This window comes from Bos javanicus, chromosome 8, assembly GCF_032452875.1.
Source record: "Bos javanicus breed banteng chromosome 8, ARS-OSU_banteng_1.0, whole genome shotgun sequence".
Lineage (NCBI taxonomy): Eukaryota > Metazoa > Chordata > Mammalia > Artiodactyla > Bovidae > Bos > Bos javanicus.
In genome coordinates, this window is record NC_083875.1 from 60,412,926 (window position 1) to 60,425,978 (window position 13,053).

Sequence of the window (13,053 nt, forward strand, 5' to 3'; positions counted from 1 at the left end):
GTCCCCGGCTTGGGCGAGTTAGGGCGGGGAGGTAGGGGGCGGGGAAATGTATAGATGTGCTTAGCCGACTGCTGCTACATATGGACAAAACTGACTCCTTTTCCCCCAAACTCTTAAAAAGTCGCTTCTAGCCACCCTGTAGCCAGGGTCAAACCCTTGGGAGTCATTAAGAGCTCCCGTGTCCCTCATTCCCCACATTCCCTTAATCCTGTAGGAGGTACTTCCTCCAGATGAAGAAGACTTCTCAGACTTCTCTGGGGTTGCCTTGGGCAGTTCCTTATATTACCTCCTGCCTGAGTCTGTTGTGGTCTTGCTCCTGGTTCCCCAACTCTCCTTGACAGAGTTGATGCAAGTGGGACCCTAAAATCCTTGCCAATGCCTCCTTTAGCCCTCCCTCTTTTGATGTTAAGAATCCACATCTCTTAATATGGTATACAAGGCCCTTTGCTTTGGCTCCTGCCCGCTTCAGCTCTAAGCTACCTTCTTTCACTTCCAAACTCACCCCCAGTGCACAGACTTGTACTGGTGTAGCACTCATACTGAGCTGAGTGCAGGAGCAGGACATCACCATTCTTTTCTTAAAGCTTCCACCTTTTATGCATTCTGTTCTCCCTGCCTTCCCTTGGCTGATTCCTGGTGGCTGTAAAGAGAGACCAGGTGTCAGCTTTTCTGAGAAGCCTTCTCTATCGACTCCTCCCTCCCACCCTCTCCACCTCATAGGTGCGTGTTTTTCCTGCAGGCTCCTAACTAACATTCTCATCATAGTCCCCCTTAAGTATAAGGGTACTGTTCTTGTACCTGTTTGCTTCTCCACCTGTCTGTGAACCCTCCAGAGAAGGGACTCTGTTTCAGTTCTGAATCCCCACTGTAGCATAGCATCAGGCATAGAGTTGGCACTTGATAAACATTTGCCAGGTGAATTTTTTGTGCACCAGGTTCAGAATACATGAAGATACTTTGTGGATAACTCATGGTCTAGTGGGGCAATTCTCAAACCTTTTCATTTTAGAACCCTATACACTCTTAACGGAGAGGGCAATGGCACCCCACTCCAGTACTCTTGCCTGGAAAATCCCATGGACGGAGCAGCCTGTTAGGCTGCAATCCATGGGGTCGCTCAGAGTCGGACACGACTGAGCGACTTCACTTTCACTTTTCACTTTCATGCATTGGAGAAGGAAATGGCAACCCACTCCAGTGTTCTTGCCTGGAGAATCCCAGGGACGGGGGAGCCTGGTGGGCTGCCGTCTATGGGGTCGCCCAGAGTCGGATACGACTGAAGTGACTTAGCATAGCATAGCATAGCATATACACTCTTAAAAATTGAAAGTGGGGTTTGATGATTCAAAAAGCTTTTGTTGGAGTAGGTTATATCTATCCATATTAAAAAATTCAATGTTTATTAATTCATTAAAAATAAAACAAACCCATTACACATTACTGTGTTGACATACTTTGAATGAAAAATAACTATATTCACATCCCCAAATTAGAGCATGGCAGTTGTTTTACATTTTTGCAAATCTCTTTAATATCTGGCATAATAGACAGCTGTATTCTCAAAATCTACTTGTGCTTTCTACTGTTGCTATGTGTTGGTTGTTTGAAGTACTCTTTAAGAAGAAAATCTAGTCTCACACAGATACGTAGTTGGAAAAGAGATATCCTCTTTTCTGACCCTTGAATTCACTGACCCTTGAACGTGACAGGGGTCTGTGGAGTTGAAAATCCATAACATAACCCTCTATTTACTTGCTTCCTCCATATACATGATTCTGCATCCCTGGATTCAAGTAACCACTGGTCATGTAGTACTGTAAATATCTATTGATCCCAATATAAATGTAACAACCCATGTTGTTCAAGCGTCAATAGCATGTATAGCCTTTTTGGGCAATTGTGGATATTATTCTTTGATCCTACATCAAGACTTGACTATTCTCGTAGTGGTTAACTGCAGTGAAGAACCTGACCCTATCAATAACCTTCCTGTACAATGTTTCATTAAAATCCATTGGTCTGTATTGACTTTGGTTGGATCATTTTTTTTTTTACTCGGATAATTTTGTAACAGCATGCATGCATTGGTCATTTGGAAAATCATTCACTGAGCTATGCAGGTGTTCCAAATGTCAACATGTTTCATTATATATTATTTAAAAAGTCATGATGGTTTCAACAGAAAAGCTTGTTTTAAGTTTGGGGAAGCCCTAAAGCTCATGGTGGCAGACACAAGTTTTCTAAAATTTTAGTTTTCACTTGAAACTTTGAATTGTATCATTGGCAACAAGTACTGGCAGGTTTTTCTCTGAAGTGACAGGTTCTGTTTTTGAGAAAAATCTGCCAGCTACTCAAGTCTGATAACTGTGGTTTGTCTGTCAGTCATTCCTGCAGGTAAATGTGGTCTATGAAAAAAGCAGCCAGTTCAGCTCAAAGAACTGTCTAGGTGCTTTCCTTGAGACACCATCACACTTGGGTGGGCACCAGAAAGGTTCGACACATACTCCCCAGTTCATCACACGGAATATTGAAACACTTGTTACTACAGGACTAAGATTTAACAAAATGAATAATTTTTGCTACTTCATCAAGGCCATTCTTCAGGAAGAAGCCAGCATTTGTATCTTACACTTAGTGCATGGTGGTGAAGAATACAGTGACTACGGTAGTTTGGGCTGCTGCCCTGATTTGCACTAAGGCAGCTTACCCACCAAACGCTCTTTCACTGTCAGTGCAAATGCTGACACTCTGAGAAAGGAGAATAATGTCTTAGTACTACTATGAAAGTAGTCTTTTTTCTATTCCTTTTTGGCTGTGCTGGGTCTTCATTGCTGCCTGGCTTTTCTTTAGCTGTGGCGAGCGAGGGCTACTCTTCCTTGCAGTGTGTGGGCTGCTCATCGCAGTGGCTTCTCTTGTGGAGCATGGGCTCTGGGGTGCGTGGGCTTCATTAGTTGCGGTGTGTGGGCTCCAGGGCACAGGCTTAACAGTTGTGGCGCAGGGGCTTAGGTGCTCTGCAGCATGTGGGATCTTCCCTGACCAGGGGTCGAACCTGTGTCATCTGCATTGGCCGGCAGACTCTTCACCACTGAGCCACCAGGGAAACCCATATGAAAATAATCTTGACCTTATGGACCCCTGAAAGGATGCTGGCACCCCTAGAGGCCTGAGGGTCAACCACATTGTAAGAACTGCTGGTCTAATAGGTATTTGAGTCTCTCCCCAGAAGGCTCCCTGAGGCATCAGTATCAAGAGGAACGTGATTGGTCACAGTTTCTGAGGATATGGCAGGGAAGTGGTAGCAGGGGTCAGCAGCTGTCTGGGCTCATAGCTGGAGTTTAAACGGTCTGGACTACCACTTGTTGGGGAAGTGGTAAAAGGGATTTGATCTCTAAGGTCCTCAGCGATGCCAGGACATTGAATCTGGGGTTAGGGGGCCAGAGCCACACGGACTGCAGTTGCCAGTCTGCGTCAGAGAGGTGATAATACATCTGTGTTTTCCAGTGCTTAGCCTGGGCCTGGCTTAGTAAATATTGAATGAATTAATCACAGGTGACACAAGTGGTAGTAGGAAGCTGGCACCTCCCTAATGGGCTGCCCTGGGGAGGACAAAGTCATTCTACTTTAAACCTACTCTAATGGGGTAGTAGATGTCATGCCTTTAAGGAGGTGGCAGGAGGTGACAAGAGTAGCAGCAGATTGGGTGGTGCTTGTGTTCTACTTGGAGGGAGAAGCAAGGAAGTAACATACTAAGCAACAGGGCTGGTTGAAGAATCATACATGAAAACAGTGGCAGATCTGAGAGGGCTGCCAGGTGGCGTGGGCCATGTGGGCAGATGTGGGAGAAGTGGAAGCGCACGGCACCCCCACCTTCCCCACTCAACCTCCAGGTGAGCGGGGCAGCTGGCACAGGGCTCCCAGCACCCGCCTGGCCATTAGGGGAGCTCTGGCCCCTGACGATGCGGCCTCATGCTTGGATCTGGCTTTTTCAGTTGCTTTCCTTCTACTGCTGTTCTGGGCAGGAGTGGCAGCAAGGCTGGGGAGGGGCTGGAAATGCCCAACCCGGTCAACAGTTGAGCCTACCTGAGGCAGCCTCAGGCTGGATTTTTGGCTTGTTAACTGCCTCAACCAAATCTGGCCCTAGTTCTCTTAGGCTCAGATACTTGTATCCATAGGCTTGTTTTCAGCAAAGCTGCTTCTTGAAAATTCGGACTTGGTGAGGGCCTAGGTTTGTTCACGAGTGATGAAGAACAGAGTGCGTCCCTGGCAGCCACAAAGAGCACTGGCAGCTGCTGTCCCAGGAACAGAAGAATGACACTTGGTGTGGCGTGGGCGCTGGCCCGAGAGGCAAGGGACAGCAGCGGCCTGACTGCTCAGGGACAGCTTCCTGACTAGGATGACTTAGGGCTCTGCATGTAGTGGGAGCAAGGGGCCTCGGGGCAGCCTTCTGAGCCCGTCAAGCTGGGCCACCGCACTCCATCCCATTCTCTCCCCGCCTGCCCTCGGGGCGGGTGCCTCCTCATGAAGCCAGGCTGAGGCTGCAGGCAGAATCACCTTTATTGGAGCATGACCTGTTTGGGGCTTACACCCCTGGCCCCCACAGGTAGCTGGGGGTGGGGGGCGGAGAGTATAAAAAAGGATGAGTAGAGCGGAGGCTGTGGGGACTGGCTGGAAGCTGCTGGCAGGGTGGAGCGGGCTGGGGCCCTGGCAGGTTCAGACTGAGGTACAGCAGCGTTAATAATACTCTGGGAACGTTAATACTCTGGGGAGGGGCAGGCACTTAGGGGGCCCTAGGGCATGAAGGCACTTGGAGTCCGGGAAGGGCCAGGAAACGTGCGGCGGGACCAGGCCTGAGGCTTGGCAGGCACTTGGGGGTGCTGGGGTTGGGCAGGCTGGGCCCGACAGCCCAGGAGGCTTTGGTAGTGAGGCACAGTCTCTGGGCTGGGTCTGTGATACACACAAGCGGCTGCCCTAGTGCTCGTCTCGAAGCTCTGAAGGTAAGAATTTGTACTGCTGCTGCCGGATCTGCGCCAGCTTCTTCCGTGCCTCCTCCAGCTCTCGTTCCTTCCGAAGCATCTCTTCCTGGGCAGCAATGATCTGAGGGACAGAGATCAGGGACTCAGTCAGTGAATATGTGCATCAGGGTCTGGGGGAGTGGGAACCAGTGCAGGCATTGTGACTGCCCTGCTGACGTCCCTCAGAACTTACCTGGGCAATGCCCCCGACCATCTTCTCCTTCACCACCACGGTCTCATTCTCCTGTTCTTCAAAGGCTGCAGCCTTCTGGGCTGCCTTCACCAGGTTGTCTGAGGCTCGCTTCACTGCGTTGCCGGCAGCCTGGGTGGAGAGAGAGAGCAGTGTGAGGTGAGAACTCAGGAAGGTCCCAGCTGAGCAAGGCCCTCATCTCCCTCGCAGAAAGCACGTCAGGGGTGACAGTTGAAACCAGCACAGCTCAAGAAACATGAGATGGGCCAGGGGGCCTCACCTGAAGCCGCTTCATTGCCTCAGAGTCCTGGTCGGCCTTGACCTTGCAGGCTACGAGGAGCTGGGCTGTGGAGGCGGCGACCTGCTTGGCCGATGAGATGAGCTTCTCCTGGCTGGCGTGGCCTTGGACAGCTGCATTGGCTGCCTCACACAGGTTGTTGGTGGCCGCAGCCACCATCCGGGCCTGAAGCAGGGAGATTAGGTTAGAACGTGCCTCCTGCCCTGGTCCATCCCCTCTCCAGCCTCTCAAGTGCCTGAAGTGCAGAGGGGCCCAGGGAGAGTTGTACACTCACAGCAGAGATGAGGCCCTGGGACCACTGTCCATCATCCAGTGCGTTGGCTGGAATGGCGCCCACCTGTGGAGGAGGGCAGGAATCCGCTCAGACTTGTGCCCTCCTGAGAGCCTCCCAGAGGAGACCATCATGCCATGTGGAAGGCAAAGCTGGTGGTATCCAAGTCCTTACCTTCCCCTGGGCCACCAGTTCCCTCTGTGCAGCTGAGGCAGCCTTCACCAGGGCGCTGGTGGCTGCTGCGATGGACTTGGCAGCTTCCAGTATCTGCTCCTCAAAGTTCAAGGACTCGTCCGCTTCCTGCAAAAAAGAGACAGAAGTGGCAGACAGAGATGCAGGGTAAGAGGAGGCTGAAGGTGCAGACACTCTGAGCGGAGCGGAGGAGAAGGGAGCAGGGCTGACCTTAGGTTTGGCCCGGGGCTTCAGCTGCTCCAGCTTCTTGGCCGCAGCCTCAATGGCAGCCGCGGCTCCCAGGAGTTCATTCTCAGCAATGACTGTGGGGTCCTCTGGGTCCACCCATTCTGTTCCTGGTGGACAAAGTGAGGTGGGAAGGGGCTAAGGCAGAGCAGGGAGATCAGGAGCACCGGGCAGTGTGCTTACTGTCACCAGGCCCTGGCATCTGTGAGGACTCTGCAGAGGCCATCTCTGAGCAGCCTCCCAGAAGCAGAGTTCTCCCCAGAACAAGGGTTTCCCTTCCCTCCCTGCCCCTGGTCACCCCTTACCCTTCATGGCCTCAGCAGCCTGGATGAGCTCAGTGACTGATCCAGCCACACGCTTTGAGTGCACTGTCAATTGCTGCTTCAATTCTGGGCTTGGCTTCTGCAGGGTCTGGGGAAGACGGGGGCAGAGGGGAGAGAGCATCAGATCTCAGCTTCTACCTTGACCCTTGAAACAGGGCAGACCCCACCCCCTCCTGCCACCCCCCACCCTAGGCCGCTCCACACTGCAGCCTGAAACAGCACACAGCCTATCCAGGAGCACGCCAGACATCACACTGCATGCATGGTGAAGACAGTGGGGCTGTGTGTCACTCACCGGCTGACAAGAAGCCAGGAGAAGGATGAAATGAGAAGAAAGAAGAGATGAGGAGGTAGAGGAGGGGGAGGTCAGGCGGGAAGAGAGGAGACAAGAGAAAGAGGAGGAGGTGAGTGGGAGAACCAAAGATGCTAAAACTGATGGAGCCCCAGTGGAAGGGAGATGTGGAAACAAGGACACACTCGGGGAGTAGATGGTGGGGTCGGGGGGGAGATCTGAACAGTGCAGGGCCTGAGGCCTGTGTATTCAGGGAGGCCGCTGTGAGGAGCAGACACCTCCCGCCTTACCAGCAGCACGTGGTCCAGCAGTTCCAGGTAGCCATTGGCACATTCCCGGCCAAAGTGTAGGGCTCGGAGCCGCACGTCTGGAGCCACTTCTGGGTGGTAGGCAGCTTCCTGTAGCACAGAGTACACATTAGCCTTAGGATCCCAAAGAGCTCCCAAGTCCCTGCAGGTTCTCCCCTACCACGTGCTGTCCTCAAGCTGCCTCACGCTTCTGCCTCACCGCCAGGATTTCTACCTTGCAAGCCCGGAGCATATCTGCAATAGCACGGCGACTCAGATTGGCTGTGGCAATGACATCCTCCTGGCGACAGGAGTTCCCAGCGGCAACGGCCTTGGCGGTTGCCATGGTGATACCCTTGGTCATGCGGATGAAATCTTCAGGGGTCGAGGTCTTGGCAGGTGGCTCTGGGGAGCAGAAGACCTGTTGGGGTAGAGCAAGAAGAAAACTCCACAGTGAGTGAGGCTGTGAGATGAAGCAACACTTGTGTGACTGGTTCATTCCTCTGTGTACTCAGTCAACAGGCAGCCACCGAGTAGTTATTGTAGATCAGCGCTTGGAAACTTTCACACATTCACAGCTAACACAATAGAAGGCAGTTGGTCCTCATTTCTGACTAAAGTGATTGGGGAAAGTGTATTTGTTTGAAATTAAAAAAGTACCTTTCTGCTGGCTTTTCATTCCTAAAGAGAAGTCTTAATGTGGCGAGTGGCGAAGGTGGGTAAGGAGCTGGGTCTTAAGGGTACAGACAACAGGAGTGCACTGACATAAGTGGCAGAGCACAAATAACCAGGACGTCAAGCGTGAGAGAGTATTAAGAAATGTTCTAGAGCACAGGGATGGCACAGCAAAGGCTGTTGGGACCTTCGGTATCAGAACAAGGAACTCAGAATTTCACACAGTATGTAAAAGTCATAGAAATATTTGGCTGTATGTATTCACCCAACAAATTCAATCCCACTAAAGATCAGCTAGGTTGGAGACTACGTGAGGTGCTGGGGGTGCAGTGGGGAATAAGGTAGACAAGGTCCTGTTGTTCTCATGGAGCTTGCATTCTGGTTTTGGGTACAAATGATAATAGGTGAATGACCAGGGAAACTACACTGTGAAGGGGAAAAAAAAGAGGGTGCTGTGACGAGAAAGAAAAAGGAAGTTCTTTTTCAGAAAGGTGGTCAAGGAAGCCTTTGGCGGAAGGGATGTTTAAGCTGAAGCCTGAAGGATCAGAAGGGGCCAGATGTTCAAAAAACTGGTAAAGCGCAAGAACAAGGGTCTGCAGTGGGCGGAGCTGAGAAGGCAGGGGCCTGGCCCCTGGCCGGGAGGAGAGAAGGGTGAGGAGAGACTGGGGAAGGCAGCAGGGGCCCTGGAGCCTGGAAGGCCCTGGGAAGGAGAGTGGACTTTACCACAGATGCCAGGGCAGTCACTGGAGGATTGTAAGCACTGAAGTGACATAACCTGATTTATATTTTTAAGAGATTATTCTGGGAATTGCCTGGTGGTCCAGAAGTCAGGACTCAGCACTTTCACTGCCATGGTCCTGGACTGAATCCCTAGTTGAGGAGCTAAGATCCCACAAGCTGCACGGTGAGGCGCCCCCCACCCCCCAAAAATTATCCTCTGTATAGAGAGGATTGACTGGGGAGGGGGAGGTGAATGGAGAAGCAAGGGGTTTACATAGATGCTATCACATAAACACAGCTAAGGCCTGATGATGGTTTGGACAAGGTGCTGGTAGCAGAGATGGGAAATGAGAAAATGAGGTCTATTTGGAGGGACCACTAAAAGAACTGCTGATGAGCTCAGATGTGGGGAACAATGAGAGAAAGATGTTAAAACGGAGTTTCTGGCTTTAGGAACTGAGTTACTGAAAGGTACTGTTTAGCGATATGGGAAAGAGGAGGAAATGAATGATCAAGTTTGATAAGTAGAAAGCAATTTCAATTTGAACACCTCTGAGGAGAAGTGAAAACAGAAGATGAGAAAGATAAATTTAGAAGTTAGAAAGATGGGGACTGCCCCAGTGGTCCATTGGTTAAGAATCTGCCTGCCAGTGGAACATGGGTTTGATCCCGGGTCTGGGAAGATCCCGCATGCGGTGGAGGAACTAAGCCTGTGCCACAACTACTGGGCATAACTGAAGCCCATGCGCCTAGAGCCGGTGCTCCACAAGAGAAGCCACTGCAATGAGCAGCCTGCGCACCACAAGAAAGGGCAGCCCCGGCTCGCCACAACTAGAGAAAGCCCACGTGTAGCAGAGAAGACCCAGCGTAGCCAAAAAATAAGTTAAAAAAAAAAAAAGATGGAAGTGACAAAGACTGAAGGCAAGGAGACCAGGTAGAAACCGGGCACAGCAGTCACAGTGAGGGAGAGTGCTGCCTGTGGGCTGGGAGAGAAGCAAGGAGAGGAAGAGACTGGAGGAGGGTGGGGCAGGACCTGGCGATGGCCTGCAGGCTGTGAGCGAGGCAGAGAAGTCACGGGCGACTGGGAGGGAGCCTGCTGGACCGGGAGGGCTGTGGCCATGCTTAGTGGGAAGCAGTGAGTCGGGAAAAGAGGCTGGTGGGGAGGCACTGTGTCTCGGTGCTAAGGTCAAACAGGAGGCTGAAAATGACTGAGCGCAGAACTGGAAGTCTACTTGTCAGAGAACAATGATGAGAGGGTTGAACCTGCCAAAGAGGAGTAAGAAGGCAATCGGTGCAGTTCCAGGAAGGCCTCTAAGATTTATCTGGTTGAAGGTGAGTGCAACTATAGAGGAGATGTGAGCGGCAACAGAAAAGCCAGTGTCACAAAGGCCAAAGGAAGAAAGGCTTTCAAAGAGAGGCTTGTTAGGGGGTCCACTGTTTTGGAAATGTCTGAAGAAGATGAAGGCTAAGAAGTGACCCCTGAATGTGGCAACTGAGAGGCCAGAGAAAGTTGGGGCGGGGGGACGAAGAGGGTAGGTGTCAAATGCCAAGGAGGAAACAGGCGAGGAAGGGAGACACAGCGCAGCATGCACAGGAAGTCTGGCAGCGGGAGGAGGCTGCGCGTCAGCGTCTTTGTGTGTATGTGGGCAGCGCACGCACGCTCACAATCCACCCAGACCCCGCTCTCCAGCCCAGGCCCCGTTCCCCAGCCCAGGCCCCGCTGCACCAGCCCAGGCCCCGCTCCCCAGCCCAGGCCCCATTCTCCAGCCCAGGCCCCGTTCTCCAGCCCAGGCCCCGCTGCACCAGCCCAGGCCCCGTTCTCCAGCCCAGGCCCCGCTGCACCAGCCCAGGCAGCGCTGCACCAGCCCAGGCCCCGTTCTCCAGCCCAGGCCCTGCTGCACCAGCCCAGGCCCCGCTCCCCAGCCCAGGCCCCGCTCCCCAGCCCAGGCCCCGTTCTCCAGCCCAGGCCCTGCTGCACCAGCCCAGGCCCCGCTCCCCAGCCCAGGCCCCGCTCCCCAGCCCAGGCCCCGTTCTCCAGCCCAGGCCCCGCTGCACCAGCCCAGGCCCCGCTCCCCAGCCCAGGCCCCGCTCCCCAGCCCAGGCCCCGTTCTCCAGCCCAGGCCCTGCTGCACCAGCCCAGGCCCCGCTCCCCAGCCCAGGCCCCGCTCCCCAGCCCAGGCCCCGCTGCACCAGCCCAGGCCCCGTTCTCCAGCCCAGGCCCCGTTCTCCAGCCCAGGCCCCGTTCTCCAGCCCAGGCCCTGCTGCACCAGCCCAGGCCCCGTTCTCCAGCCCAGGCCCTGCTGCACCAGCCCAGGCCCCGCTGCACCAGCCCAGGCCCCGCTGCACCAGCCCAGGCCCCGTTCTCCAGCCCAGGCCCTGCTGCACCAGCCCAGGCCCTGCTCCCCAGCCCAGGCCCCGCTCCCCAGCCCAGGCCCCGTTCTCCAGCCCAGGCCCCGCTCCCCAGCCCAGGCCCTGCTGCACAGGTGGGCTCACCGCCAGCTCCTGCCGAATATGCTCCGTTGTGGCCTCCAGGGCACGCGTGCCTTTGGTGGCCTCATCCTCTACCGCTTTCACGGTCTTGAGCAGTGATGTCACATTGGTTACCATCACCTGCAGGCATCAGAGGAGGGAGGGCAGCATTGTTTTAAGGGCAGGCATAGCACACTGGTCTACTCCCCGCCTGGGCAGCTGCTCTCTTTTCCTCCCACCTTGGCAGAGTTCTTGAGCTGCCACACAGCAGGGTCGTCGCCGACTTTGCCAGCCGCAGCCTTTGTGGCACTGATGAGGTCTCCCAGGGCCTTGGCCACATCTTTCACTGCATTGATCAGCACCACCTGTGTGCGAGAGCAGAGGCTCCGGTCTGTGGGAGGAAAGCGGAGAACAGGAAGTGGTTCTGGCCAGAGTGAGGCGTGTGGGGCGGATACCTGGGTCTCTGGGTCCTCAGCTCCCAGGCTGGCTGCACCCAGCTTGACCACATCGGCGAGGCGGGTGATGGTGGCCACGGAGGACTGGGCTGCCTGTGCCAGCTTCTCCTGGCTCCCAGCTGCATTCTGCACCAGGACCTTGGTGTCTTCCACCAGCACCTTGGCAGTCTTCAGAATGCCCTCTCTGGGGGACAGCCCAGCCCAGTCAGCTCTTCTCAGGCCTCCCCCAACCCCTCTGGCCCCACACCGCACAAGCCCCAGTTCCCTCCTCACCGGTGGTCAGCGAAGGTTTCGGCACCCTCACGGTTGAGTGTGCCGGCAGTGGCGAACATGATGGTGGTGTCCAGGTCAGCGATGATGCCGGACACAGCGCTGGCGGCTGTGATGCAGGCCTGGGTGCCACGATTCCCAGCCTGGAGCGCAGCCAGCACGTGGGAGACCTGAGGGAGGAGAGTCACGTGGTGACTGTGGCAGGGGCCCCGTGAGAGGATAGGTCCTGGGTCTGGGAGAAGGGACAGAGGAAAGGGCTGGGGAGCACAGCCCCCAGGCCATGGGGACGGGCTCAGTCACCTTCTCAGAGACTCTCCGGGCACACTCTATGAGCTCCTTCTTGGTGTAGGCATCACTAGGGCTACACTGCAGGGCGCCTGCCTTGGTGACCAGAGCTGCGCAGCCGTGCCCCAGCTCCTGAACCCGGTGCTTGATGTGGGCGCCTATCTGTGAGTAGATGAAACAGGGAGACGGATTTTACAAGAGGATTCAGGGATGTCCACTGCACTTGGAGGAGGTACTAAGGACCTAAAAAAGCTCGCGCTGAGGACTAAAGAGGTAGTGAGAAGTACTCTGCATAGACTTGTCCTGTTTCACAGCCTTAAGTCAGGAGGTCTCCTCCTACACATGGAAAATACTAGCCTGTGGGCACCAGCTGTGAGGACCGTGCTAATAAGCACAGCGAGGAGGAGGGGGAGAAGCCCTCATGCTGGGGTATCTGAAGCAGAGGCCACGGCTTACAGTTTGGCGTGTGTGGTTATGGAGGGGTTTGGGTTGGGGATTAGGTGTGTCATGCTAAGATCCAATTACTTGCTTTCTTGGAAAGGCAGGAGCTTAGGGAAGGAAGCGCTTCAGGGCTTTGCAACACGGAAGAACTAGGAAGGGAACAAAGGCTTGCGGCACAGTGGAGAAGCAGCCACAGGGAATCAGGGCCAACGGGGGAAATAGTGGCAGCCCAGGCAATCTCTAGACCCTGGGCTACTCCTTATCCCTGTGATGGAGGCTTTGATCCCACCCTTTATGGAGCCCTGATTACTCTTTCATGGAGCAGCCCTGAGGATGAGTTCCCCTTTTTATGAAAGACCCGAGTGGCCGAGGGTGGGACAGCCCCAGAGGCTGACATCATGGGACAAGGGGTAAGCCTTGGGTTTTCTGTCAGGGGCAGGGAAGTTACCTCTTCATTTTCAGCAGCCACAGCTGCAGGCTTGGCCTGGGAGGCAAGACGCCCATAGTCACTAGTCAGCTGGTTAGCGAGAGGGCCCAGCTCCTCAGGGCTGGTGTTTGACTTGGTTACCTGGTGACAGGAAGAAGTGAATTGATGTCCAAACTCAATGTCCAAACTCTCCAAGAGCAGCCCTCTTATACTCTCCCAAA

General features: G+C 54.3%; 1 protein-coding gene across 4 annotated transcripts in view; it reads right to left on the reverse strand.

Annotated features, from left to right (window-relative positions):
- Positions 1-4,536: 4,536 nt before the first annotated feature.
- Positions 4,537-13,053, reverse strand: part of TLN1 (talin 1) — a 32,203-nt gene continuing 23,686 nt past the window's right edge. For all 4 annotated transcript variants that reach the window (XM_061426854.1, XM_061426852.1, XM_061426855.1 and 1 more), the window contains 15 exons: positions 12,854-12,973; positions 11,980-12,126; positions 11,683-11,849; positions 11,410-11,593; positions 11,194-11,319; positions 10,979-11,095; positions 7,326-7,511; positions 7,094-7,201; positions 6,494-6,599; positions 6,174-6,298; positions 5,946-6,071; positions 5,775-5,837; positions 5,483-5,665; positions 5,206-5,334; positions 4,537-5,094 (listed from right to left, as the gene is read on the reverse strand). In XM_061426854.1, coding sequence (XP_061282838.1) covers positions 4,969-5,094; positions 5,206-5,334; positions 5,483-5,665; positions 5,775-5,837; positions 5,946-6,071; positions 6,174-6,298; positions 6,494-6,599; positions 7,094-7,201; positions 7,326-7,511; positions 10,979-11,095; positions 11,194-11,319; positions 11,410-11,593; positions 11,683-11,849; positions 11,980-12,126; positions 12,854-12,973 — 2,013 coding nt within the window. In that variant the 3' untranslated portion in view covers positions 4,537-4,968. The remainder of the gene's footprint in view (positions 5,095-5,205; positions 5,335-5,482; positions 5,666-5,774; positions 5,838-5,945; positions 6,072-6,173; positions 6,299-6,493; positions 6,600-7,093; positions 7,202-7,325; positions 7,512-10,978; positions 11,096-11,193; positions 11,320-11,409; positions 11,594-11,682; positions 11,850-11,979; positions 12,127-12,853; positions 12,974-13,053) is intronic.